Source organism: Microchirus variegatus, assembly GCF_963457635.1.
Source record: "Microchirus variegatus genome assembly, chromosome: 14".
In the NCBI taxonomy this organism is placed as follows: Eukaryota; Metazoa; Chordata; class Actinopteri; order Pleuronectiformes; family Soleidae; genus Microchirus; species Microchirus variegatus.
Window position 1 is genome coordinate 3,949,140 of NC_139815.1, and position 25,105 is coordinate 3,974,244.

Sequence of the window (25,105 nt, forward strand, 5' to 3'; positions counted from 1 at the left end):
ATTTCCTGAAAATTGGTGGAAAGATGTTATAGACCAAGACGAACAAAAAAGTCGACCGTAACCATGGCCTCAACTCAACAGGAACTAGGCCATTTTCTTCAATTTTGGTGTCCAATTTTGGAAATTTGCACCTGACGTAAATAAGCAAATTCGTCCGATCGTGTTTGTTAGACCGACATTAAAAAAAAAACACCAATGTGTACTAGACACATTAAAGGTGAAAAGTTGTCGAAAGTTTGCCCAAATTCCGACCATTAGCCACGAAACAGGAAGTTCCCTCTGACTTCGGCATACAAAAGATGATATAGACCAAGACGAACAAAAAAGTAAACTGTAACCAAACTCTGACTTTTGGCGTCCATTTTGGCGATTTGCAACCTACTGGATGAGCAAACTCGTCCAAGCGCGTTAAACATAAAAAAAAATCATCACTGAACATTAATAACATGATGATAATAATATGGAGGAAATATTACTGTAATCAGCTTATGTATAATGCAATTGTTTGCTCAATCAATCATTCTTTATTTGTAAAGCACTTTTCATGCACACACAAGTCCATGCAGCTAATCTTATGAGGTTGCTGCATTGACTTTTATTCATTTGGACACAGACTAAATAAAGTGTTTTTTCCATAACTGGTTAATACCTAATCCTAAACTTAACCTAACCATTATTCAAACTTAACCAGTTCCTCAGAAATGAGGGTCTGCCTGATTAGGACCAGGTTTGGGACAAAAAAATGTCCTTTAGAGGTGACAAATACAAGAAAGCACACACAATAATAGGGATTCAAATAAAATTATAAAATAAAAATACAAAAGAATAAAACAATCACAGTAAAAAAATATATAATAAAAAAAATAGAAAAGCAAACTCACATATACAGAAGAGGATTAGAGCAGTCTGTTAAAACAAATTGAAAGGAAAAAAAAGTAATAACACTTTCTGAAATTCTGAAAAAAGTGTAATCTCAGAATTCTGACTTTTTTCTCAGAATTCTGTCTTTCGTCTCAGAATTCAGATTTTTTTTCTCAGAATTCTGACTTTTTCTGTAATCTCAGAATTCTGACTTTAATCTCTCTCTTTCAGCTCAGAATTCATGCTGTTTTATTATTTTTTCTTTCAATTTATTATTCTTTCTTTATTATGTGGCCATCACACTCTTCCGTACACATATACTTCACACACTGGTTTAGTGAAACGACCACTGTTTGAGAACCATGCCTCAAGATATTATTTGACTTCAGCAAATTAGCGACATCCTGTGGTGAGACTGCAGAGTGCAACAAACACAGAACTCCTAAGGGTAACTTGTTACTCCTAACATAACACAAAAGCTGTAAGCACACTTTCAGAACTGTCTCTGCCTTTTTACCACCTGGGTCATTAGTTTTTATCTGATTGGTCATGTCCACCTATCTGTCCACTGTCTCTGTCCCTCTGTAGGTTGCCATGAAGATCTTCATGTCTCCATCTTCACACAGTAAACTTGTGTGAAAGGTCTTTTTGAGGTTCTCAATGAAGGTCAGATCAGACTCCATTCTGACCCTGTTGGCCCAGATCACAGTCGTCCCCGGCTGACAGAAATGCTTCATAGTAGCCAGGAGCTCCTTTAAGAAGTCGTGGTGATAAACCACGTCTGCCGCCAGCACGTAGTCGTACCGGTAGACGGACGCCGGGAAGGTGCGTTCCATTTCGAAGCTCCAGGAAAGAGTTGTCACCTGGGGCAGCTGTCTGCATCGCCCCCTGGTGTTCCTCAAAACGTTGGCCCTGAGGTTACTCAAGACCTCTGGTAAATCTGTGGCTGTGACTGAGGCTCCTATAAAAACAAGAGAAGGAACAGAACAGAGTTTGTTCAGAGTGCTTCAAATTGACCCCCATGGTTCTCAAACTGTGGTACATGTACCACCACCAGTGGTACGTGAGCTCCCTCTGGTGGTGTTTGGAGGGAAATCAGAACTGTTGTACTCTTCAACTGCACACCAGGGCATGTGATCGGAGTGGAGCTGATAAACTAAAGTAGGTGAACATTTTATTTAGCAAACCTTTTGATAAATGGCTCGTGTCCAGTTTTAAAGCAGGGACCATGAAAGAAAAAAGCCTCATACAAACACTATTAAAAACACTGAACTATCCCTTTTATTTAGCTTAGTTTAGCTTAATATTCCAGGAAGATTCTTCGCTTCCTGGAAAATATTTACATCTAATAATGCTTCTTTAAAACGTACATCAGTAACATGTCATGCAGTACAACCTAATGAATTGTGGATACTATACACTAGCATATCATTTGTATAAATGCAGTTGTTACCTAAGAGACTGGCCACGATGGCTACCAGTCCTGTTCCAGATCCCAGCTCCAGAACCTCCTTCCCCTGCAGGTTCACCATCTCCCTGTTATTCTCCAGGAAGGAGCACAGAGCTAACGCCTGAGTGGAAGAGTAGAAAAAAAAGTCATCCATCCATCCTCTACCGCTTTATCCTCCACCAGAGGGTCATGGAGGGTGCTGTGCCTATCTCAGCTGACATTGGGCGATAGGCGGGGTACACCCTGGTCAGTTCGCCAGTCCATTGTAGGTAGAGCATTGAGAAAACTCAATTAACAGTAGCTTTGTTCATAGAAAAGGACCTTCTTCAAAGTGTTGCCACAAAGTTGGAAGCATAGCATTGTCCAAAATGTCACCTGAATTCAACTTTTGTCCATATCGTGTACATAACAGGAGGTGAGATGATCAGATAAATGAGGTTTGCAGCATAAAAACACTCACCGCTGGCCACATGACAGCCCCAAAGGAGTCTATGGATTCATAAATGACAATATCATGTCCTACGTAGTTGTAGATGTCTTTACCAAGGCTGCAGATTACACTGGGACGCCAAGCTGGAGCTTGTGTTTGTGTTTGTCCTGTCAACGCACACAGAACAGGCAAATCAGTACTTTGTCATGTATAGCATCGCTTTGTATGTGAATTAATTTAATTCCACAGTAAGGATCCAGAAGAACTTTCTGCTTCTGTCTAATTCTTAGACTCTTACTAAATGACTAATTGAATGGGAACATACTTGGGTGATCATCATAGGATAAGTAGAAGATAACAGATGAATGAATGAGGTTGACTCACCTGTAACATCTCCAGTGCTGGCTGTGGAGCTGCTGCAGTTTGAATCACAGGCCTTGTCATCTTCTTCCTCTACATCACATACGTCTTTTTCTTCCTCATCATCTCCTCCCTGGGAGACATGTCCCTGTTTACCAATAAACAGACTAGAGTCTAGTGGGCTACACTACACACATGTGTTCCAAAATCCCTATGCTCTGAAATCTCTATGTTCCGAAAGCCTTACAGAATACAGAATGCTAAACCTTACCCTAACCTTACCCGCTTAAAACAACACCTCTACAACATTAGGGAAGGCAGACTCCAGACTCCACTGGTCAAACATTTTCAAGAACATTCCCCCACTCATCTCATAATTTCTGGATTAGAGAATCATGACCACTGGACCTGCGGGCAGAAAAAGAGGGTGGAAAGGATCTGGATCCACAGGCTCAGGACCATCACGCCAGGAGGCTTAAATGCAGACTAGATCTCCATCTCTAGGACCTCTTGCTGCCTCCTCCTGGCATGGTCGGTATTTGAAATATTACTACATTGTAATCTCAAAGAGCTGGTCGGAACAGGGTAAGGAGGTCAAACCTCATAGTGCTTTCGGAACATAGGGATTTCAGGAGATGGAAGTGTCTAATGCTAGCACATATAGGGTGGAGGAAAATGGGACGGAACAGTTACTATTGCCCAAACGCGTTGCGACTTTTGACAATCGAAAAGCAAATACATGGATAACACCAAACTGAACCAGTCTATTGCTAGGTAGAAACAAGTCTTAAATGGTAACCAAAGCCCCTCTTCTGAAGCTAACTCCACCCAAATCCTGATTTGAAAAATGCTAAAAAGTGGACTTGCGGCGGGGTCGTACCTATGTTCCCCGGGTCCAATGTTCCCCGTTTTTCCCAAAAAAGGTCCACTTTGTATGTGACAGGGCAACATAGGACCCTTTTTTTGAAAAAGGGTAGGGTTAGGATTAGGGTTAGAGAAAGGGTCCTATATTCCCCGGTCACATACAAAGCGGGGAACATAGGACCCGGAAATCATAGGACCCGGGGAACATAGATACGGTCCCCTGGCGGCTGAGTAAGGCATAAGGGAGATACACTGGTTTACTGTCTGTCATAGTACTGTCATTCTTGGAATCACATTCTACGCCCCATTTATGTGTTTTTTTTGTCTTGGTAATTCATATTTATATTTATGTGGCCATGATGCTAAATAGCTGCTAACTGACCAGCTAGCTCATTGGGGGGTGTGCTGCACTTGGGGCTGAAATAGTTGAGGGATGTGTTTTTTTTTTTTTATCTCAATAACAGATTATTCTTTTAGATTTAGAGCTCAGAAGTCCTTAATCCAGTGTTTCTCTTCTTCTTCTGCGGCTGTGCTAACATTGTGGTGTATGAGATCAGCCAAAGATGTGCACTGGTCATGAATATCAAGTGCTAGATAGGCCTGACAGGGTGCCCGAGACTAAAAGTGTCATTAAAATATTTGGTATCAACCAGCGTAAGAGGACACTCATCTGATGTATTAATATGATGTTCCAGATTCCAAAAACATTGCTGTACTCACGTCCAAAGTTTCTTCAGTGATTATTTCTTGTCCCACAACATGAAAATCCTCTTCTTCTGCTTTGTTGAAGAAACATGGAGGCCAGGTCATCTGGAGGGCTAATTCCTTGATTTGAGAATCATCTGATAAACATACCATAAAAGTCAGACATTCACATTTGTCTACAATAAAAAAGAAAATACACCTTGAGTTGTTCCTCTTACATTTTCCCTCATCTTCACCTCCTCCTTCCTCCTTCGTTTTGGGTCTCATGTAATTTATATCCTCCACAAAAGATGTCGACAAATGACTCATGTAGAAAGTTCTGTTCACAAACCATCGAACATTACATCCACATTTTAAAGCTGTCTACATATAATTCACTCATACAAAACTATAAAGTCAAATGTTTATGCCCAATTTGCAACTTATGACCTACCTGCTGCTGCTGCTGCTGCTGCTGCTGCTGCTTTCCCACTTAAAATGCGTGGATCTGTAGAGTGAAAATATTGCATCTGTAGATCGCGGACTGCGAGCTTATACCCTCAGCATCCTGTTGGACACACCCATCTTCATCACAAGGGTATTTTTAGATGTAGGACCTAAGAGAAATCAACACGAGCAGGTTTCAAGAATGGGGCGCACGTAGATTCACACAGACACACACACACACAAACAACAACAACAAAGATAGTTTGGAGAGGGAGCCAGGCGGGACTGCCACATTACGACTGCAGATCTGCGCTCATGGACCTCTCTAGGCTGCTGCTGCTGCTGCTCTGGAAGCTTCCACGGTCTGTAACGTCATACTAAATATAACCTGCACGATCATAAGATGAGTTGTAAAACAACAGTTTTCTAGCTTTAACCAAAAATAAAAATAACTCGATGACTGGACGTCAAGTCCAGATCACGTTTCACTGGGAATGCATTAGATTTGCACGGTCGTCCTCAGAGAGTGACACAGGGGGATAAGCACCGCTGAGCACCAGGCCAAAACATGACTTGTGTTTGGTTTGAAAGCATCCTGGCAAAGGACCATTGAACGAACGGTCGTGAACTTTCTGTCAGCTGCCTTGAGATAGTGATTTGGCGCAAGCCAATGAGGGTCAATGAGGGTCGCTGGTGCCAATCTCAGCTGACACAGGGCAAAAGGTTAGGGCACCCTGTACAGGGCCACATAGAGACAAACAACCATCCACTCACACAGTCACTCTTAGACTGTACAATTTGCCATATCTGCATGTTTTTGGACTGCGAGAGGAATTCAGAGAACACACACACACACAGGGAGAACATGCAAACTCCATGCAGAAAGGCCCTTGCTCCAAACGGGTTTGCCAACTCAGGTCTTCTTGTTGCAAATCATCAAAACCTATTTTTAAAAATGTGGCCTGGAACTTGCCCTGCATTAGCCCTGATTGACTTCACTCAACATGGCAGGAAACAGGATCAGCCTGGAAGTTTAAGTTTCAGGTATCGTCTCCATCCTTTGACACGATAATAGGGATCGGGCAGAAGCACAGGGTCTAGTGCAGCCTTATTTGGCAAAACACAGTATGTTCCGTTTTATTCACAAGAGGCAACACCTGAGCTCTGCATCTCACTGAAGGGATGTTTGTTCCATTTCCAGCTGGAGCGTATATCTGTTTGAGCGTACAATCCTACGCGGTGCTTCACTTCCAGCATTCGCAGAATCTTTAATCCGGCTCTTTCTGCTTCTTCTCTTTCAGTAATCGTACTACACGTATCACCACGTGAGGATGAGGAATAAGAGGATAAAAAATTACCCTGACGATGTTGGAGGACTTGGAATCACAACTGGAGATCAGATGTATCAGGTCACATAGTAATAAAAGCAGGTGGTTCCTAACGACTCCATCCAAAAAATTGGTGACAGTGGTGTTCATGTTACTGAAGCAGTGCAAACTGTCCAATATGGACGTGATCTTTAATTTGACCTCCGTTAACCAAGTGTTTTGCTGGTGATCTTAGGACTTGGGACTTTTGTTTATGTTTCTCTACAGGTGGTATTTGGTTCTCAAAAAGTTTGCAGTCATGTCAGTTCCACTTTTAAAGTTGCCATATGTAAGAATGTGGCCAAAAATGGTTACTACATTCAAATTCAAAACACCAAGGTCTTTTAGTACTGGCAACCCGTGGTTGGTCGGCAGCTGAGACTCTACTGACTGCAATGATTGATAGACGGCGGTAGGTGGCGCCACATGCCAAAACATGATTTCAAAAACATAAACATGATTTGCAGTCTGCAAAATATTTTTTTAATGCAAATATTTTGGCAGTGCTGTTGTTGTTGGTGAGTTCAGTTTGTTATATGAACATTATTCATCAGTCTCTGTGACATATTAGGAGGATTTTATGGCCAGTTTCTTTAGATTTATAACATAATGCACCTTTAAGTTTGTTGTTGATCAAAAAACATAGCCGATATGTTTAGTAATAATAATAAATAAGTTTATTTGTCGTCCCCTTGGGGACATTTTTTTATGATTGGGAGCAAGGTGTTGATGCAACATTGATATATCAGCAACCTTAAAGTTTTTGGGATGTAAAGCTAGTTGAGTCACAATAGAACAGACTATACAGTAAATCAGTTTCCTGAGACATGTGTAAACATGGTTGATAAGCTAGCTAGCTAGGGGGTCATACCTATGTTCCCCGGGTCCTATGTTCCCCGTTTTTCCCAAAAAAGGTCCACTTTGTATGTGACAGGGGAACATAGGACCTAGGCTAGGGTTAGGATTAGGGTTAGAGAAAGGGTCCTATGTTCCCCGGTCACATACAAAGCGGGGAACATAGGACCCGGGGAACATAGGTACGGTCCCCTAGCTAGCTAGCTGGCCAGTGAGCCAACTGGCATTACATCTCGTATAACCCTACCTCAAACCTTAGCCCTTAACTGTAACCTTTACCTCTAAATTTAACCATTATTATTATATTTCTATGATACATTTCTGGCTAAATCTATCCCAGAAGTAGCAATTTATTGAATAGCCATCTATTCAATAGTTGCTCAGGTTGTAAAAACAACTCAGTTTGAATCTGACCACACTTGGGTATTAATTACAGTTTCAGTTCTTGTTCAATTTAGAAGAAAATAGTCAAAGTTCGGCACATTTGAGTCGACATTGACCTGCGCTATCGTCCAACAGACGTCTCTGAATTTCCTGATGCGAAACCTCAACATAATCCTGCCCAAATTGAGATTCTGGGAGCTTAAAAACGGTAGTTCAGATTTTTTTATGGGTGATGTCAGGACCGTTTGCTACATGGTCACACACACATTTACAATCTAAGATACATATTTAGCTGTACTCAAATGATCAGCTGTTCGTCATGTTAGGAGGTGAACAGTTGTTAATGTTCCCCTGATGACTAACTCAAAAATAAACATCGGCGATGGCTCCAACTTTGGAGAAAATTACTCAGGAGACTCATCTGGGTCTTTAATGACGTCACATACATGTGTTGTGAGTCTGTTTTTCACACTTCAGGGTCTGTGGTGCTCTTGTCCCTCCTCCAGGCTCTGTATAGTTTGATACTGAGGCTGGGAAGGTCATACAGCTCCTCCAGGTGGAAACGCTGCTGGAAGCGATCCACAAAGTTGTTCTCTGGGTCCAGGCGGAAACGCATAGCCCAGAAAATGTGTGTGTTTTCCTGGCACAGGTAGTCAAAGGTGTCCATCAGCTCGTCCAGGTAAGGGTGTGAGTACACCACGTCGGCTGCCAGGATGTAGTCGAAACAATGTGTGGTGCGAGGCAAACGCTTCGGCACCTCCGGACCCCAAATGAGCTCAGTGACCTGGAGGTGATTCAAAGTTGATTTATATCAACTTGTTTATTTTTTCATCCCTACAACATGAAAACAACAAGAAAAACCTACCACTGGGGTGTACTTGCATCGACCCTTGGTATTGCGCACAACGTTGTACCGGAGGTTCCCCAAGACATCTGGTAGGTCAGTGGAGGTCACCTTAGCACCTGAGGAGAAACATTGACGCTAATTAGATGCAAACATCTAAAAGTGAAATATTTTAGTCAAAGGGAGTGAAACTCAGAGCAGGTTTCATACCCAACAAGCTCGACACAATGGTGACGAGTCCAGTCCCAGCACCCAGTTCGATCACATTTTTGTCTGTCAGGTTGTATTTCTCTCGGTTGGTCTCCAAGAAATGGCACAACACCATTGCCTGTTGGGAGACACATAATTTCTTTTCACTGGCTGAAAGCGAGAGGGATACACAGAAGGTGACCAATAGTCAGTAAAATGTCTGGACGCACCGAAGGCCAGAGCACGGCTCCGTAAAGGTCCGTGGACTCTTTGATGCGGATCTCCAGATCAGAAAACATGTAGCCTTCCCAGGCCTCCGGGCCGATGACAGACGGGTGGAAATTCCGAGCCATTATTGTTTGAGCCAACTCTGTGTCCAAAAGAAGAGACAGACGTCATGTGTTATGAAGCTACAAATGGGTCTCTGGGGATTTTTTTTTTTTACTAGGTGCCCAAAGAAATTTGCTGAATTTCTCAAACCTTTGAGTTAAGATTTATGTGTATATGTTTTGAACAACATGCATCAAATTAAGTTTTGAATAATTCACCAAACTGACTGAATGGGTTGCGACGCGGGCTCACGATGGCTAAATACATAGATAAATACACCAGACTCCTCTGTTAAATGTTGAGAAACTTAGATGTTTCCTTAGCTAAACGTTGGAGAGTAACGCATGTTTTCAGTCTTTTTAAGTCTTTTAAACATTCTACAGTTCAACTCAACTCAACTCAATTTATAGAGCGCTTTAGGCAGCTATAGCTGGTACAAAGTGCTTAACAATACAATAAATAAAACATGGCACATAAAACATAGGAGACAAAATAAAAACAATAAAACAATTTAATATATATATATAAACAATAACAATGTTTAAAGAATAAAAAACCAGTAAAACTATAAAACAATAAAAATGTTTAAATATTGAAAACAAAACACTAAAACAAGAGCAGAGTCTCATGCTGAGTTGAACGCAGAAGAATAAAAATGGGTTTTAAGATGAGTTTTAAAAATGGACAGTGAGGGGGCCTGTCTAATATGGAGCAGAAGGGCGGTCCAAAGTTTGGGACCGGCAATGGAGAAAGCTTTTCCCCTCTGAGCTTCCGTTTAGACCTCGGTACCTCCAGGAGCACTGAGCAGTAGCGTAGGGATGGAGAAGCTCAGAGAGGTAAGGCAGAGCAAGACCATTTAAAGATTTAAAAGCAAATAAAATAATCTTAAAATGGACTCTAAAATGCACAGTTCAGTACGGCATTGTTCGCTTAAAGAGTCTCTGACCAACCATTTTTTTGATGGGCTCAGCTCGCTTGGAACCTCGCCAGAGCAGATACCAAAAAAAGCAGCAGGTACTATTATCACTTATGGAAAAGCAAGAAAGAAAATGAGTAGAGTCAGGCAGGACAATCCTGTTTGGGACTCATATTGTCAGCCTTCCGGGGCCCACACTGGGCTGTGATCTGGCAGTAAAGAGTGCTGTCGAGACATCACACGCTGTCGGTGTTCTTCTGATTGAACGCAAATGAAATCAAGGGCACAATTTGTAAAATTTAGCAACATTTATTAGTACATGCACGTACACCACTCTCCTCACACTTCCATTCCAAGCGCGCTGGACCACTGAAATACTGCAGCCTTGAATTGAAGCAGGCAGATGATTTATCATTGTTTTCCTATCATATCACATGACATGGTAACATTCATTTCCCCACTCTATAAACGGATCACACGTTCAGGCCCATGATCTGATCCTGTGGTGTTGGTGTGAAACCTCACGCTCCTGGGTCAGACTTCAGCTATGTGTCACTCTGCTCAGAGACTATGACGCACAGCTTCAGTTATGCATAACAGTGATTTAGAGGAAAGGTCAGGGGAGCCCATGGAGGAGGACCTGACAGGCGATCACTTTAATAGGTTTGTGTGTCTATAAATATCTGTTATATTGGTCGTTAACAAGGAGAGAGAAAGTTGTTCACAGGCGATCAATATTTCAACGCACACTTCTTGCAAACTGGGACGTTAGTGTCACTAAAACGTTAGTGTCACTAAAACAACAGAGAGAAAACCAATTCTGACCTTCTTGTTCACGCTTAGATTCCTCCACAGCCTTGGACTCTTGAGTGTCCATGTCTGAAGACGTCCAACGTCCACGAGGGCAGGGACGCCCCAAAGCAGAAAAACCTAACCTGACACCAGCTTTTGTAGCTCCAGATGATGTTCTCTGGATCCAGATCGAAGTCCGGACGTCCAGCTGGATCTTTGCCGGTTTTAAGTTGCACACAAAGGCTGGGTTTCTTTGCTTCTTGCCCACATTTCTCGCACTCCCTGGCTGCGCTTAAACCCACTCACTCATGCTGTAAATGTGACTGACAGCAACACCTGCTGCAGCCAGGCTACTGAACTGGAGCCTGGGAGCAAGAAAGAGGAGGAGGAAGAGAACGAGGAGGAGGCATATAATTTAAGTTAAAACAAAGGAACAAATACATTAAGTTGAATTTGGTGCAAGAATAAGCAAAAGTTGATACCCACTCACCAGCCACTTATTAGACATAGCTGATAAAACATCAGGTGTGGTCTTCAGCTGCTGTAGTCCGTCTCTTCTGTTTCGTACCTTTATTTTACTAGGAAGTCACACTGAGATCAGAAACCTTGACTAACAGCTGCTTTTCTACCATTTAAAAGCTTTCTAACCAAAGAAAAACACATTTTCGTTTAAAAGGTTAGAGGTAATTATTGGCCAAAAACACTAAACAATCCTGCCTAAACCAGCATTACATTACACATATACATTAAAGCTATGGTGCGTAACTTCCGAGTATGAATGGACTTCTGTTTCTTTCAAACCATGAGCTCACACAGCGTCGACTAAACCTTTGAGAAAACAGTATATCTCAGTATGGATCTCGTCACGTACGGCGCTGCACACAGGAAGTGATTTGTTTTATACCAAGACAGAAGAAGAGAACAGCAACTTTGCTCTAGTAAAATGAGACGGCTAAAGACGTAGGGAAGCGGCCATGAAAAATTACATAATTTCATTCTTCTGTTCAAAATACCCAGTCATTCAGCAGTTTGGCGGGCCCTGCGCTGCTGCTGTATACACATTAACACTCCCTCAGTCAGGTGTGATAGTTTTACTTTTCAGATGGACGCAGCAAAAAAAAGTTAAATTTTTTCTGTTCATGAAAACCAAACGGGGGTAGAATAATATCATCGACAACAAAAATCACACAATGCAGCTTTAATATTACAGTTTTTAGACATTCGATTTACTATTCATTTCATTTTCTTCCCTCTCCCTCGTCCTCTTCCTCTTCCCCTTCCTCTGTGCTGTGTATTTTTTGCTTTGCGGCCTCGAATGTTGCCTTCAAACACAGATCTCGCTGTCACTTTGGCAGGTTCATCGTCGCCATCGCTGTCCTCACCAGAGCTGCTGCTGCTGCTGCTCCTGACCTTCTGAGGTCGAGTCGTATGAGACTGAGGGACAGAGTTAGCCGACACAGACTCCTCTCTGATGCTGCTCACATTATGTATCGGTGGCAGCGGAGATACAGCGGTCACTTCTGCGGTCACCTCTGCGGTCACCTCTGCGGTCACCTCTGCGGTCACCTCTGATCCCAGGAACCCTCCTCCTGCCACAGGTCCTTTCATCTCTTTCTCTGCTCCTCCTCCTCTCTTCGGGGTTCTGCCGGTCGCTTTCCCACTGGTAGATTTGACGGGGGAACACGTTTCCACCTCGCTGTCCTCCTCGCCTCCGTCCCTCTCCTTTCGCTTCATACAGGTGACCGCTCGGCGGAGTCGCTGGCTGCGGATCGCCTGCTTCTCCTGTTGTTCCAGGCGGAAGAACGAGTCGATCCGCAACTGAGTCTGAACGCAAACAAATCGATAAATTCAACAGGGGTATGTGCAGGTTTCAGCAAGTCAAATTTAAGATTTTTACTGAAGACAGATTTCCATGACGACTGACAGTCACGTTTACATGCTGCAGTACCGGAGTCTGGGCACCGTTTACCAGTTAGCCGCGTTAGCTGCTTTAGTGCCTTTAGCACGCCTACACTCGAACTGGAGTGGTACGTTTACAGCAGCACTACAAATAACCAGCGTACCTGTGTACTGCGTGTGAGTGCCTCTGTTTTTAAATATTAGTGTTACTTTGGAGACTCATTTTAACAAATCGGGAGTCACGTAAACATCACGTCACACCCGTCTTTTCCCGGTCAGTTGTCATGGAAACGCATTAACGTTGGCGCCGTTAATGCCATTAACGCGTTAACGTGCCCAGCACTAACAAAAAATACAAAATATACAAAAAATATAGCACATCCTAGTCTTGACATCTCCTCCTTGAAGGCCCACGAGAAAAAGAAAAAATATATAAAAACATTAAATAAATAGTCCTGCCCTGAAAAAATGAAGACCTTTGAGTAACGTATTTAAGACCAGCAGCATATAGCATTTTTAATGAATTGAAGACATTTTAAGGCCTTAATTTTAGATACATGAATGCAGACTGTAATTTTTAAGACTTTTTAAGGATGCAGGGACAACCTGTATGAAGAAGAGACCACGCCACCAAATCTTGAAGGCCACTTTGTGAAGTTCTCATTCAGAAAAATGGTGTCCAGCAGTGGTTCTCTAACTTTTTTATACCATGTACCACATGAGAAAATACTGATCTCTCTCAGTAAACACATACCCTGATAGACACAGTAGAACAGTATTTTTGATTTTCCTCCATGTACCAGAGGAAGCTCACGCACCACAGTTTAAGAACCGTGGGTTGAAATGTTGTCAAATTACCTGCGTGGTGTTGAGCTGCTTGATCACAGGCTGCAGAGTCTCCTCCGTCTTTCGACTGCTCCAACCAAAGCGGCTCAGACAGAACGTGGAGAAACACCAGTTCAGGAACAAAATTCAGACATTTATGAACAAACATACGAACACTCACTCACTCACTCACTCACTCACTCACTCACTCACTCACTCACTCACTCACTCACTCACTCACACAAGAGCTAAAGGATATTCCTTGATGATGTCGAGCTGTGGGCGTCCCCAGCAGAAGGAGCTGTCCGACTGGTCCACCACAGGCTGCAGGTAAGCCTGAGCCACAGCCGGGTTGGGGAAACCGGGATGGATTTTCAGGTCCCGCAATTTCTTTTTCACCTTGGTGTGCCGAGGATCAGCCACTAGGCGCTTCTTGTCCTGCACCTCTGACCACCATGAGCTGGAGGGGAAAAGAATGACAAAAAAAGACATTAAAAATTGCAACGTACAAAACACAGATGACAGCAGGGAGAGATTGAGTACACACAACGCACAAAGAAAGCAGCTAAATGTCAATGATATCTGAAGTAAATACTGCATGGTCCAGCAGAGGGCGCTGTGAGGCAAAAAGGAAAAAAACAACAACAACGCGTGTTAAAATCACGTTCAAAATATACAACCTTGAAGCACAAAGTCCGTCTAAAACTACAGCACCAGGTTTGAATGGGGCCGTTGAGTTTGTGCTTAGTAACTGTCAGGGTTCCCACACCCAGGTTGACTTCAAATTCAAGGACTTCTCAGAGACTTTCCAGGACCAATTCCCTCAAATTCGAGGACTGTGCTGACACGGTTTATGATGGAAGGAGAACTTGTGCGAGCCGCTTCGTCCACGGCGTCCACTTTTACTGATTTGCAAGTGATTCTCCTTGGGACCTTGGTCAAAGTCAGTCTTTGTCATTTTCTTTGGTGAGACAGAGAGCTTGGAATTGTCATTTCCCAGGCATCACGTCGTCATTTGCTCTCTCTTACTTAACTTTACTCGCTCATAGTTCTGCACAGAATCTCACGTCAATGGCGGAGAGAGACAGTGGACAGTGTCCACAACACTGCTAGTAATTATGAGTCCACCTTTGTCCTACGTAGGCCTCGTCTACGTACTATGTATCAAGCAACACAGGGCATGAAACAGTAGGTGGCGTCGTAACAAACAAGGGAGACATTTACCTAAATATCAACTTAACTTCTTTCTTGCACAAAAAAACCCAAAACACTTTCAATGACCCATGCGGGCAATTTTCAAAAAAACTTTTAAGAGGCCTTGAATTTTAGTTTTCAAATTCACAAACTTTCAAGGTTTTCAAGGACTTGTGGGAACCCTGAACTATCTGCTCATCTCCTAAAATGACACAACTGAGGATCTTCTTGAGCACTTTTGGAAGCATGTTCTGTTAAATCGAGACCACTTTGTTTTTGTTTGAAAACACATGGAAAATGAAGACCTTTGGAAATGAAGTTCACCACATTCACTTCCTAATTTGTTCTCATACAGTGAGAAGTGAGAAAATGACCAGTTCTGTGTCGATAAGAACACTAAAACGAACACACACCTCAACTGCTCCAGCTGCTCCAAACCCGATCCCGGGAACTCGTTGAGTATTTCCATGCCAGTCACATATCCGACACCCGGCACGCCTTCTGTGTAGTCACTCCCAAGCAGGTAAGCCAGGTTTATGAGCTTATTCCTGTCCAGCCCTGAGAGAGAGAGACAGTGAGAGACATAGATTGTAGACAGGGCTGAGTTGAGAGCACGACGTAAAGCCTCATGCACTCTGCGGCCTTCGCGCTGACAGGAATATCACTCAGCACCAACATTAACACCTGCCCCTGATATGCCCACGATTAGCTTATAAGATTCCTGTTGTGATGTTTTCTTAACACTATTCCAACGCCCTCACTCTGCCAAAACAGGGCCTAGAAAAGTGAAATGATGTCACATGAGATATACACACATATACATACATATATATATATATGTATATATATATATATACATATATATATATATATACCTCTGTAACTTTTCATGGGAGCTTATTTATGTTTGCAGCCGTCTTGCTTTACTTGCGCAATGTTGCCATAGCCTCCATCTGTCTTGACTTAATCACTTCCTGTGTGCAGCGCAGGAAGGTTGCCGGGCAACATGGGCTCTAAACACTGCTATACTGTTAAACACAGAGAAGAGTCAGGTGGAGCTGATAGACCCGATTAGTATTGCGTGAACTCATTTGACGATGGTTTGAATGTAACTGTTTAAAGGTCCCCTATTGTGCAAAATCAACTTTTTAATCTTTTAGTACTTATATTTGGGACTCAGTGGGCCATACCAGTCCCCAAAATGTGAAAAAACGTGACTCAGTCATGTTTTAGTGGTTCCACTTTGTGTAAGTATAGGCGATAAAACGCGCGATGTTTACACCTCCCGACCAAGTGACGACAGTGCGGACATTTCACCGTGAATGTTGGCACCCCGCCAGACAGAGTACTTCACAGCTCCACCGTAGCTCCCCCTTGTCCCTGTGAATTACGAGAGTGCAGGCGAGGTAGGAAGAGTGGCTGCACAGCAGAGCACTGTGTTTTACACAAACTTCCAGCCTCAGAGGATGTTTGTGTCCAGTGGATATATTTTATTTATTATTATTTAAAAATGTTCACAAGCTTCACAAGCCCTTTGTTGTTGATCGTGTGTGTAAATTCCTATGCTGGAGGGACACATTGAACGCACCAGTTACGTGCCTGCGGTTAGCGAGTGGCGTGTGTGGATCGGTGATATGAGGAGCACGCGTTTGAAAGCACTGCAGAAAGATGTAGATGTTGTCCTACATTTCTTCTCAACCAAAGGCTTCCTTTCTGTCGTGTTTCCACGTTCTCTCCTCGTGTTGTCGATCCACACACCTCACTTTCAGCCGCAGTAACACTGGTGCGTTCAGGGTCTTTTTCTAGCATGGGAATTTACATACTCGCTGCGCGGCGCATTAATCGTTTTTCTTCGATTTTAATGTTTTTATGATCGCGTGAAGCCAAAATCGTGGTCACTCTATGCATTACGGTGAAACGCAGTAACAACGGGTAAACGGACATTACTATGGGGTATATGGAGCGGGGGTTGTGGCGACGGTGCATGACAATAGGTGATAAGTAGCGAAACTCCCCTGGAAGCAGTGGGTGTGCGTTTACCTGGGTCTCATTCACATGTAAATGACCAGGCACAAAACCGAGCGTTCTGAAAAAGGCTGTTTTGGCAGAGTTATTGAACTGCTATTGTGCTTCATCCTTATGATATTTTGACTAAAGCATGACACAGACATGTTCATTAGGGCACCAGGACCTAGTTTAACTTGGGTTAATAGGGTATAATATGGGACCTTTAAAAGTTACACACTCGTCAGCTGACACCAGAGACGGCGAGCACTGACCCAGTTGGTTCTGCAGGTCGCTGTACTGGTAGTGTTCCACATATTTTTTCTGGCTGAAGAAGTTTTTGTACACGTGGCGTCCGCCGAACAGCCAGACGTCGGAGTCGTCTGTGATGGTCCCGTGAGTCTGGTCGGCCCGGTCCAGCGCCGCGCACTGAGCCTCGGCCTCAGTCGGAGCCACGAGGAACGGCACGCCGAACAACCGCAGCAGCTCCTGGTTTCAAAACGGGGAAACATTCACGTGTGAAAATCTGCACCGTGGTTTACACTGAGAGCTAAATTTAAATTGCAATATGACTAAGTGCAATAAACCAGTGCTACAAGAATCAAAAGCCAAAAACATCTGGCTCCTCAAATGAGAAAATGAAAGCTCTTGAAAATGAAAAATGAAATGTTTTATGAGAGTTTGAAAAAAAAAAAGAATAGAAAAGGATATTTTAGATTTTTTTAAATGAAAATTACAGTTTTTTTCCCAGTTAAACTGAAATAATATCACGTCATATCTTTTGAAAATGATTGACATTATAAACAAATATCTGACAGCCTGAGACATTTACAGTGTAAGAGTGTGAGTGATTTCTCACGCTAGCACACAGTAAACATGGTGATGTAGCGGTAGCTCCGGGAATGTTTGGCAGAGGCACAAAAAAGAAATGTAAACCCCCCCAATTAGTTCCACCTGCTCTGGATTGTCAGATCTCAAGACAGTGACAGGGTCTGCGCTCATGTTTTGCTCAACTTGAAACTTGGAGCAAGCATTTTTTTTTTACCATTAGCTTCCAAACCACGTGACCCACTGACTTACATTAAGTAAATAACTCTGCCTAATGCAGGGTTTCTCACTCCTGGTCCTGGGGGCCACTGTCCTGCATTTTAGCTCAACAAACACACCTGATTCAAATGGTCATCTTGTCAGTAACCTTATAATTTTTTTTAGGTGCTATTAAATGAACATTTTAGATTCATATTTTGAATTGTTGCACTTCTTTATATCATATGAACATGAATATCAACAATAAAAACAAATTTCCCAATACCTCCCATGTCATATGACCCAAAGACTCCAAAGCAATGTCACATTTTACCACTAGATAAGACAGGACAAACCTTTCCGTATTCAATTTTAATGGTTTCTATAGGTGGATACTTTTGATTTGCAAGTTTCTTATACTAATCTTAGAACCCAGAGTTTGCATGTTCTCCCTGTGTGTGCGTGGGTTTTCTCCAGGTTCTCTGGTTTCCTCTCACAGTCCAAAAACATGCAATATAGGGATTAGGTAAACCATAAGTGTGAGAGTGAATGCTTGTTTGTCTCTATATGTGTCCCTGTGATGGCGTCACCTGGCTCTCCAAGTACATCTGTCCGGTGACGGTGTTGGCCATCCTCTCCTGCTGCTGCTTCTGCTCCGTCAGGCTGTTCTGCTCCACCTGTAGAGCGTTCTCCAGAGCCTCCAGCTCCTCCTGCACCACAGCACACACACACACACACACACACACACACACACACACACACACACACACACACACACACACACACACACACACACACACACACACACACACACACACACACACACACACACACACACACACACACACACACACACAGAGAAAACAACACCCGCATCAGCCACATTAATCTGCTTTTAGACATGTACTGTAGACATGGTGATCATGATTATGAATCCTCCAAACCCTGACAACATATTCTAGCATTACCAATAGAAAAATAAGTTCTGTTTAACTTAATATCAGCTATTTATCACATTGCAGGGGTTAAAGCTGCGTTAAGTTTCACAATTTATGCAGGAACAGATGCACAGCAGCCATTTTGACAGGTCACAGTAAGAAAGTCCACAGGTGTAAACAGTCGCATTGGTGGTGGCTGAGTTCCATTTAGATTCCCCAGTTTCATTGTTACACTGACCTGATGAACATAAAGTTACTAGACAGTAACACTTGTGCACTTCCTGCTAAAACATGTCAAAATGGCCGCCTGTGTCTCTGTTAATCCCTGACCACTGACCACGTCCATGTCTTCCCATTCATTGAAAGCTGGAGTCGAGCTGGACTCTGTCTCTGTCGCCTCCTTCGGCTTTTCCTCTTCAATCTCTTCGTCCTCGTCTTCCTCTGATGTCAGCACAGCAACAGGAGCTTCGCTCAATCGTTCCTCTGCTTCTTCTTCTTCTTCTTCTTCTTTCTTCTCCGCCTCGTGTTTGTCGACCTGAGCTGGAGAAACTACTTCCTCTGGATTTTTCACAAGCGATTCATGCTCTTCAATTATTTCTTCGTCTGACACCTCGATGAAACTCTCTGAAAGAAACACATACAGTCATTAACCTCTCTCTTTCTCCTGCACCAAAGTCCATCGAGGAAACCAACGATTTTACATCTTGGCACACAGGAGTTGTTGACTCCATCCCTCAGTAACTTTAAATGTGCAACGTACAAAATAGACTAGAAACTCTGGTGCTGGAGAATGAGCGGTCAACAAACTTCAGTTTCCACTCAGAAAAAGATGGCTAATGTTCAAAGACAAACATTGAAGACTTAAGCAGGCATTTAGCGAACCTTTTGTTAAGTAGCTAAAATAACATTATGCACTTTTTGGGAAATGGTGAAAAGAGTGTGATTTGTGAGAGTTTTACCTTCTGAAACGCTTCCCTCGCCATCGTCTGACTTCACATCACCTCTGTCCTTCTCCACCAAAGCTTCAGGCGACAAGTTACTTCTCTGGATTTCAGAAAGATGGATGGATGACTGTGTGTTTTGACTGGAAGCAGCAGGGGGAGCAGCAGCAGGGGCAGCAGCAGGGGCAGCAGCAGGGGCAGCAGCAGGGGCAGCAGCAGGGGCAGCAGCAGGGGCAGCAGCAGGGGCAGCAGCAGGGGCAGCAGCAGGGGCAGCAGCAGGGGCAGCAACAGCATTTTGTGTCAAACTAAACCCTCCATGTTTGACGCGTCCGTGTTCTGATTCCCTTTGTGTTTCTGTCTGGTTTCCACTTAATGTCCTCCTCGTATCTTCGGTCAGATCTTCGTTCTTTGACTGCATCTCTGTCCCGTGAGGTTGTTGCAGCACAGCGAGGTGAAGAGCTTTGTTTCTCTGACTAATCACCTCTTCTATCTCGTCCTCAGAACTACTAACTAACAGAATATCCTTCTCGTGCAGACTCCGGCCCGTTGACTTCCCCAGAGAATCCGGTTCCTTCGGTTCTTCGGTTTCTTCCTCTGAGCTGCTGATGACCACAGGACGGGGAACACTCAAGTCAGTGGTTCTTATTCTGCGTTGGATGACAGAGTCTTCCTCCTCCTCCTCAGCCAGAGCGTTTTGGATCGCCAGCAGAGTACGTGGAGACACACTACCATTCTTCTTGTCCTCGTCCACCGTCTCCTGATCTGAACCGTCACTCATCGCAGCTTGGATTGCCTTCAGTGTACGAGGTGAGGGTGGCAAAGCGTCTCCCTCAGGTGATTTTGAGTGTTTGCTGTCTTTGGAGAAAAGACTCGGCACCTCTTCCTCTCCGCCGCACACGGTACGCCACAGAGGTTCGGGTTTGTCTGCTGCTCTTTTCCTGCAGCCTGACAGTGAGCTACCGGACCAGGGAGCAGCTGCTGGTTGACTCTCAGGGACGGGTTTAGTCTTTGTGGAGCCTGAGTGGAAACAAACATAGTGGTGTGTTCAATACACTACTGTTCAAACGTATGGAAGGAAAACACTTTCTTTTTTTTTTTTTCAATGAATAATAACATTAAATGAAATACACTCTATACATTGTTAATGTGGTTGTTAACGACTATTCTAGCTGCAAACGTCTGGTTTTTAATAGAATATGTACATGTATATGTAATATTAGGCCCATTTCCAGTGTTCTAATGGTACAGTGTGTTTCCTAATCATGTTAGAAGGCTATTGGATGATTAGAAAACCCTTGAAAACCCTTGTGCAATGATGTTAGCACAGCTGAAAACAGTTTTGCTGGTTCTTTGACGAAATCACAATGGTCCGGATTCTCACCTTTAATAAGAATATAGTGAGAATTGTCTTCTGAAACCAGCCGACGTGACTCCACGCTGTGATCCTGTCCGTCCTCTTGGTGGAGCTGTGGAGCGCTGCCCGCGCTCTGCTCACTCATCTCTTTCTCCACACTCATCAGACGCTGGTTCAGCTGGTTCCTCTGCAGCAGGCCGGCCAACTGGTACTGGGAGAAGTCTCCTGAAGCCTGGCGGGAAGAGAAGGAGAAGAAGAAGGGGTCGGTGTTTGCAGGAGTAGATCGGTGAGCAGCCGGTGTGAGTTTTAGTAAAAGAAGGAGCTTGACCTCTGGAGGTGGGTTGTACATGACTCGACGTCTTTTGGAAAACTCTTTCATGTCTTTGAGAATCTCGTGCTTCATTTCAGGAGGCAGACAGGAAAACTCGTCCGAGTTGATGTCCACGGAGTTGGGGTTTCCGTGCAGTTCACCCTGAAACGCAGCGAGCAAAGTTAACCAACATTGGAACATAAAATAACTGCTACACATGATTAACACAGATTTTTCCATGGACACGGGAGCCAGCAGGGACAGGAGGACATTAAACTCAATCAAATTTACACCCTCTTATGTTTACAATATCTTAAAACTGTATCCACTGCTTTATCTCACATTAGACGGCCTTTTCTGGCTAGAAACTTGCTCACTCTCTAACACCAAAGTCCATAGAGAAAATCATAATTTTTAGCTCACAGAGACACAGACAGTTGGTCTAACGCTGCCTTTTTTTAAGCAATTTTGTGAAACAGGTAGAGCTGAAACAATGAATCGATTATTAATCGATTACTAAATGAATCGTCAACTATTTTGATCATCGATTAATCAGTTTGAAGCTTTTTTCATGATTAAAACATTTTTTCATGATTTCTGATTGTTTTAGCTTCTTAAATGTGAATATTTTCTTTGTTTCTTTGCTCCACATAACAAAGAAATCATAAAAACTGAATCATTTTGGTTTGTGGACAAAACAAGACATTTGAGAACATGGTCATTTCCAGGTTTGACAAACAAGGTTTTTTTTTTTTTAAACATTTTATGGACCAAACTATTTATCGATTAAATAATTGTTAGTTGCAGCTCAAAACTTCAAACCCCAACCTCACTAAATAACATGTTGGAACGAAGCGATGGAAGCAGCACTGGATCTCCTGAGTGAAATCCTGTGTGCCATGATTTAAAATCAGAAATGTTATCAATGAACTCTGGTGCAGGAGAGTGACAGGTTTACAAACTTTCAGTTTTCCTGTAGGAAATGACTGTAAAATGCAAGAAAACACAGTGAATATATTCTGAAGATATGACAAAAATCCATTTTCCCTTCCAACTCTGCTGGTCCCAGGTTGGTTTTTGGAAAATAATTTTGGATTATACATTAAAACGCTGTATCCTTGAACATAAAAAAATGTGTCTCATTAATGTTGGTGCGACATAATCTGCTGCTCCTACTGGTGATATTTTTATTTTACCTGATACATGTGATAAGTGTCCTCTTCCTCCCACTCTCTCCTCTCCTCGTCTCCTGAACTGAAGAAGGGGAAAAAAAACATACAATGATCCAAATGTCTGAGTTACGAGTGAAATAACACTAAATTGAAGCAATTTTAAGGACAGCGTTCATACATGTTTTGCAGGAAAAATGCAGCTAAGTTGAATTAATTGCTTTTTACCACAATAACTAGAGACACACGTCACCTTTCCTCGGCCTCCGATCTGCTTTCGTCCTTCTCCTCCGCAGGTGGCAGAGCAGGCAGGACGTACATGTCGTCCACCTCATTTCTCTTCACGCTGGAGAGGCTCGGCAGAGGATCCTGACTGTGACAAAAAAACAAAAAAACAGGGATTACGAGGAATATGACATTGTTTTTCCCCTTTGCAGATTCAAATATCAGAAATACTGTTCCACTGTATTATATACCAGAGTATGTGATCAGAGGGGAGCTTAGAGGAGGGATTTTGACTGGAGTGTGTAGAAAATGAAACATATAATAATTAATTAAATAATAATTATAAGTCACTATATCTCTCCCTTCTTCCAGAGCTCACTATTTTCTCAGGTAGTGCTTGGTATAAAAAGTGTGAGAACCACTGCTCTAGAGCATTGCTATGACTCAATTTAACCACTTTATTCACACCATGTCAAAGCTCAGGGGTGCTCGAGTTGTTGAAGAGAGTACACTGTTCCTGTCCCTCACCTGCGATCTCCAAGTGCAGCTTTGATAGCTTGTCTCTTCAGGAACGTCTTCAGGAGTTTCTCGTTGGTCTGCTTGGACTCCTGGCTCATTTCCTCCTTCCTCTGCCTCCTCAGAGCCTGCAGGAAAGGCCACAGTCACGCCAAAGGTAAGGGAAAAGAATCACAGGAAATGTTGTTTGACGTTGAGATGATTCACCTACCAGAGTCTGCTTCTTCAGCAGCGGTGCGTCTCCGTCAAACACAAACACGGGTCGGATGCGGAAGAAGAGCAGCTTACAGACGCGGTGGAAGAGGGTGAGGAGGTGGGCATTCTGGACACTGTTGCCCTCACGGTCCCTCACCCCCTTCACAGCCTGATTCAGCCAGATACTGATGTCTGGAAGTGTCTGGTTAAGGTTAATGCTGTGGTTTAACACACGTTGCATCAGTGTATCTGCATTACTGGAGTTTTTAAGGACAGAGGGTGTCAGCAGTCTGCTGTACAGACTGTAAAGACCTTCGTGGCAATTTGTGTTTGTGATGTCGCGCTTTATAAATAAAATGTACTTGACTACTTCAATGACGTTAAACAACACAAATACTCACCGATGTGGTCAATATTAATATGAGGTCAACTTATATTTGTTTTTCTATGGCCAACATTGATATTTAGTAATCAGGGCTGCTGATGTACAACACCCATTTTCCTCCATCTTATAACGAAACAGTTTAATACTGAAAAAAATGATTCACACATTGTCTAAATTAAATATGTTATGCAACTAAATGCATAAACATATATTATGGTTGATTCATTGGTTTGATGGATTTAATTTCATCAAATAAAAATGTATCTGGTTTTTGCTCCTTGAATGTGAATATGTTATGGTTCCTCTGCTTCTTTGAGACTGAAACACTCAAAACAGAGTATTTTTTGACTGCATATTAGAGATAAACATTGTTAAAACAATTAAATTGATAAACTGAGGCAGTATCTGATGAATAATGAGCTTTAGTTCCGGTCCAACTATTAATCTACGTCTAATATAAATCAAAATGTGCAATCATTTACATGTAGCAATCCTATTTGTGACATGTAATAGAGATTGGTTTTTTTTTATATAAACTTCTTAATTTCAATATCTCTTTATAATGATCTACTATTATTATTATTATGTGTTTGAGCAGCTTCCATGTTATTGATTGGAAGCATTTGAGTGACAAACAGGTGAGGAGGAGGAAGAAGAAGAGGAGGAAGAAGAAGAGGAAGAGGATACCGACAGCGAGGATTTTCCCCTCCAGTGTCTCCGGGTTGACGGGCTTGCCTGTGCTCTCCAGCAGCCTCCACAGTCCGTGGACTCCCATCACTAACTGTCACTTATTAAACTTAATTTACAGTATAGTGAAACGATAACGAGTTCATCGATTAATATCTATGACAACGGAAACACCGTGGTGGTGGCTTCCACCGAGAGCGAAATAGTAACACCATTGTTTTGAAACAGCGAATGTGTCCGTCCGTCCGTCGTCCCTGGAACAAATGTTTTACACACGAAGGTTCCGGCCTCTTCTTCTTCTCCGGTTGTTTTAATTCGTGACAAGTTTAAACAGCATTACTGCCCCCTACTGGATTGGAGAGTGATTGAACAGATTTGGAGTTGGGAGCCAAAAATCTCAACCTCATAATTATGGGACGGTGAGTATATACATACTATCATATATTTTAACACACTTTAGAGCAAATATTTTCTTTAGATATTTGCGTAATTGTCATTTCGCCTGCCCCACACTCCTGTCCAGTAGGTGACGATAATGCACCGTGGTTTCCATCGGAAAAAAGAAGAAGAGAAAACCCCCAGTGGCAGAAGCCAACTGTATCCGGCGACAAAAAGAAGACAGACACCGAGGGAGACGCATCCATTTTACCCGGTATGTTATTTA

The 25,105-nt window shown here is 42.9% G+C and overlaps 2 protein-coding genes across 2 annotated transcripts; both read right to left on the reverse strand.

Annotated features, from left to right (window-relative positions):
- Positions 1–513: 513 nt before the first annotated feature.
- Positions 514–11,087, reverse strand: LOC310936864 (uncharacterized protein). The gene is made up of 12 exons (XM_083901019.1): positions 10,807–11,087; positions 8,966–9,105; positions 8,757–8,874; positions 8,568–8,665; positions 8,173–8,486; positions 5,104–5,157; positions 4,889–4,989; positions 4,686–4,807; positions 3,126–3,249; positions 2,772–2,908; positions 2,315–2,432; positions 514–1,822 (listed from the first exon to the last, which is right to left on the reverse strand). Exons 1-12 carry the CDS (start codon positions 10,856–10,858, stop codon positions 1,419–1,421), a joined length of 1,782 nt encoding a protein of 593 aa, XP_083757145.1. The 5' UTR covers positions 10,859–11,087; the 3' UTR covers positions 514–1,418.
- A 919-nt stretch (positions 11,088–12,006) lies between these two features.
- Positions 12,007–24,536, reverse strand: ercc5 (excision repair cross-complementation group 5; the record flags this gene model as incomplete). Its single annotated transcript, XM_083901020.1, has 15 exons — positions 24,442–24,536; positions 23,386–23,561; positions 23,187–23,302; positions 22,687–22,806; positions 22,461–22,518; positions 21,283–21,426; positions 20,982–21,186; positions 19,619–20,617; positions 18,997–19,283; positions 18,312–18,431; positions 16,971–17,184; positions 15,105–15,249; positions 13,739–13,957; positions 13,531–13,603; positions 12,007–12,597 (listed from the first exon to the last, which is right to left on the reverse strand). The coding sequence occupies exons 1-15, from the start codon at positions 24,527–24,529 to the stop codon at positions 12,007–12,009; spliced, it is 3,555 nt and encodes a 1,184-aa protein (XP_083757146.1). The 5' UTR covers positions 24,530–24,536.
- Positions 24,537–25,105: the final 569 nt, after the last annotated feature.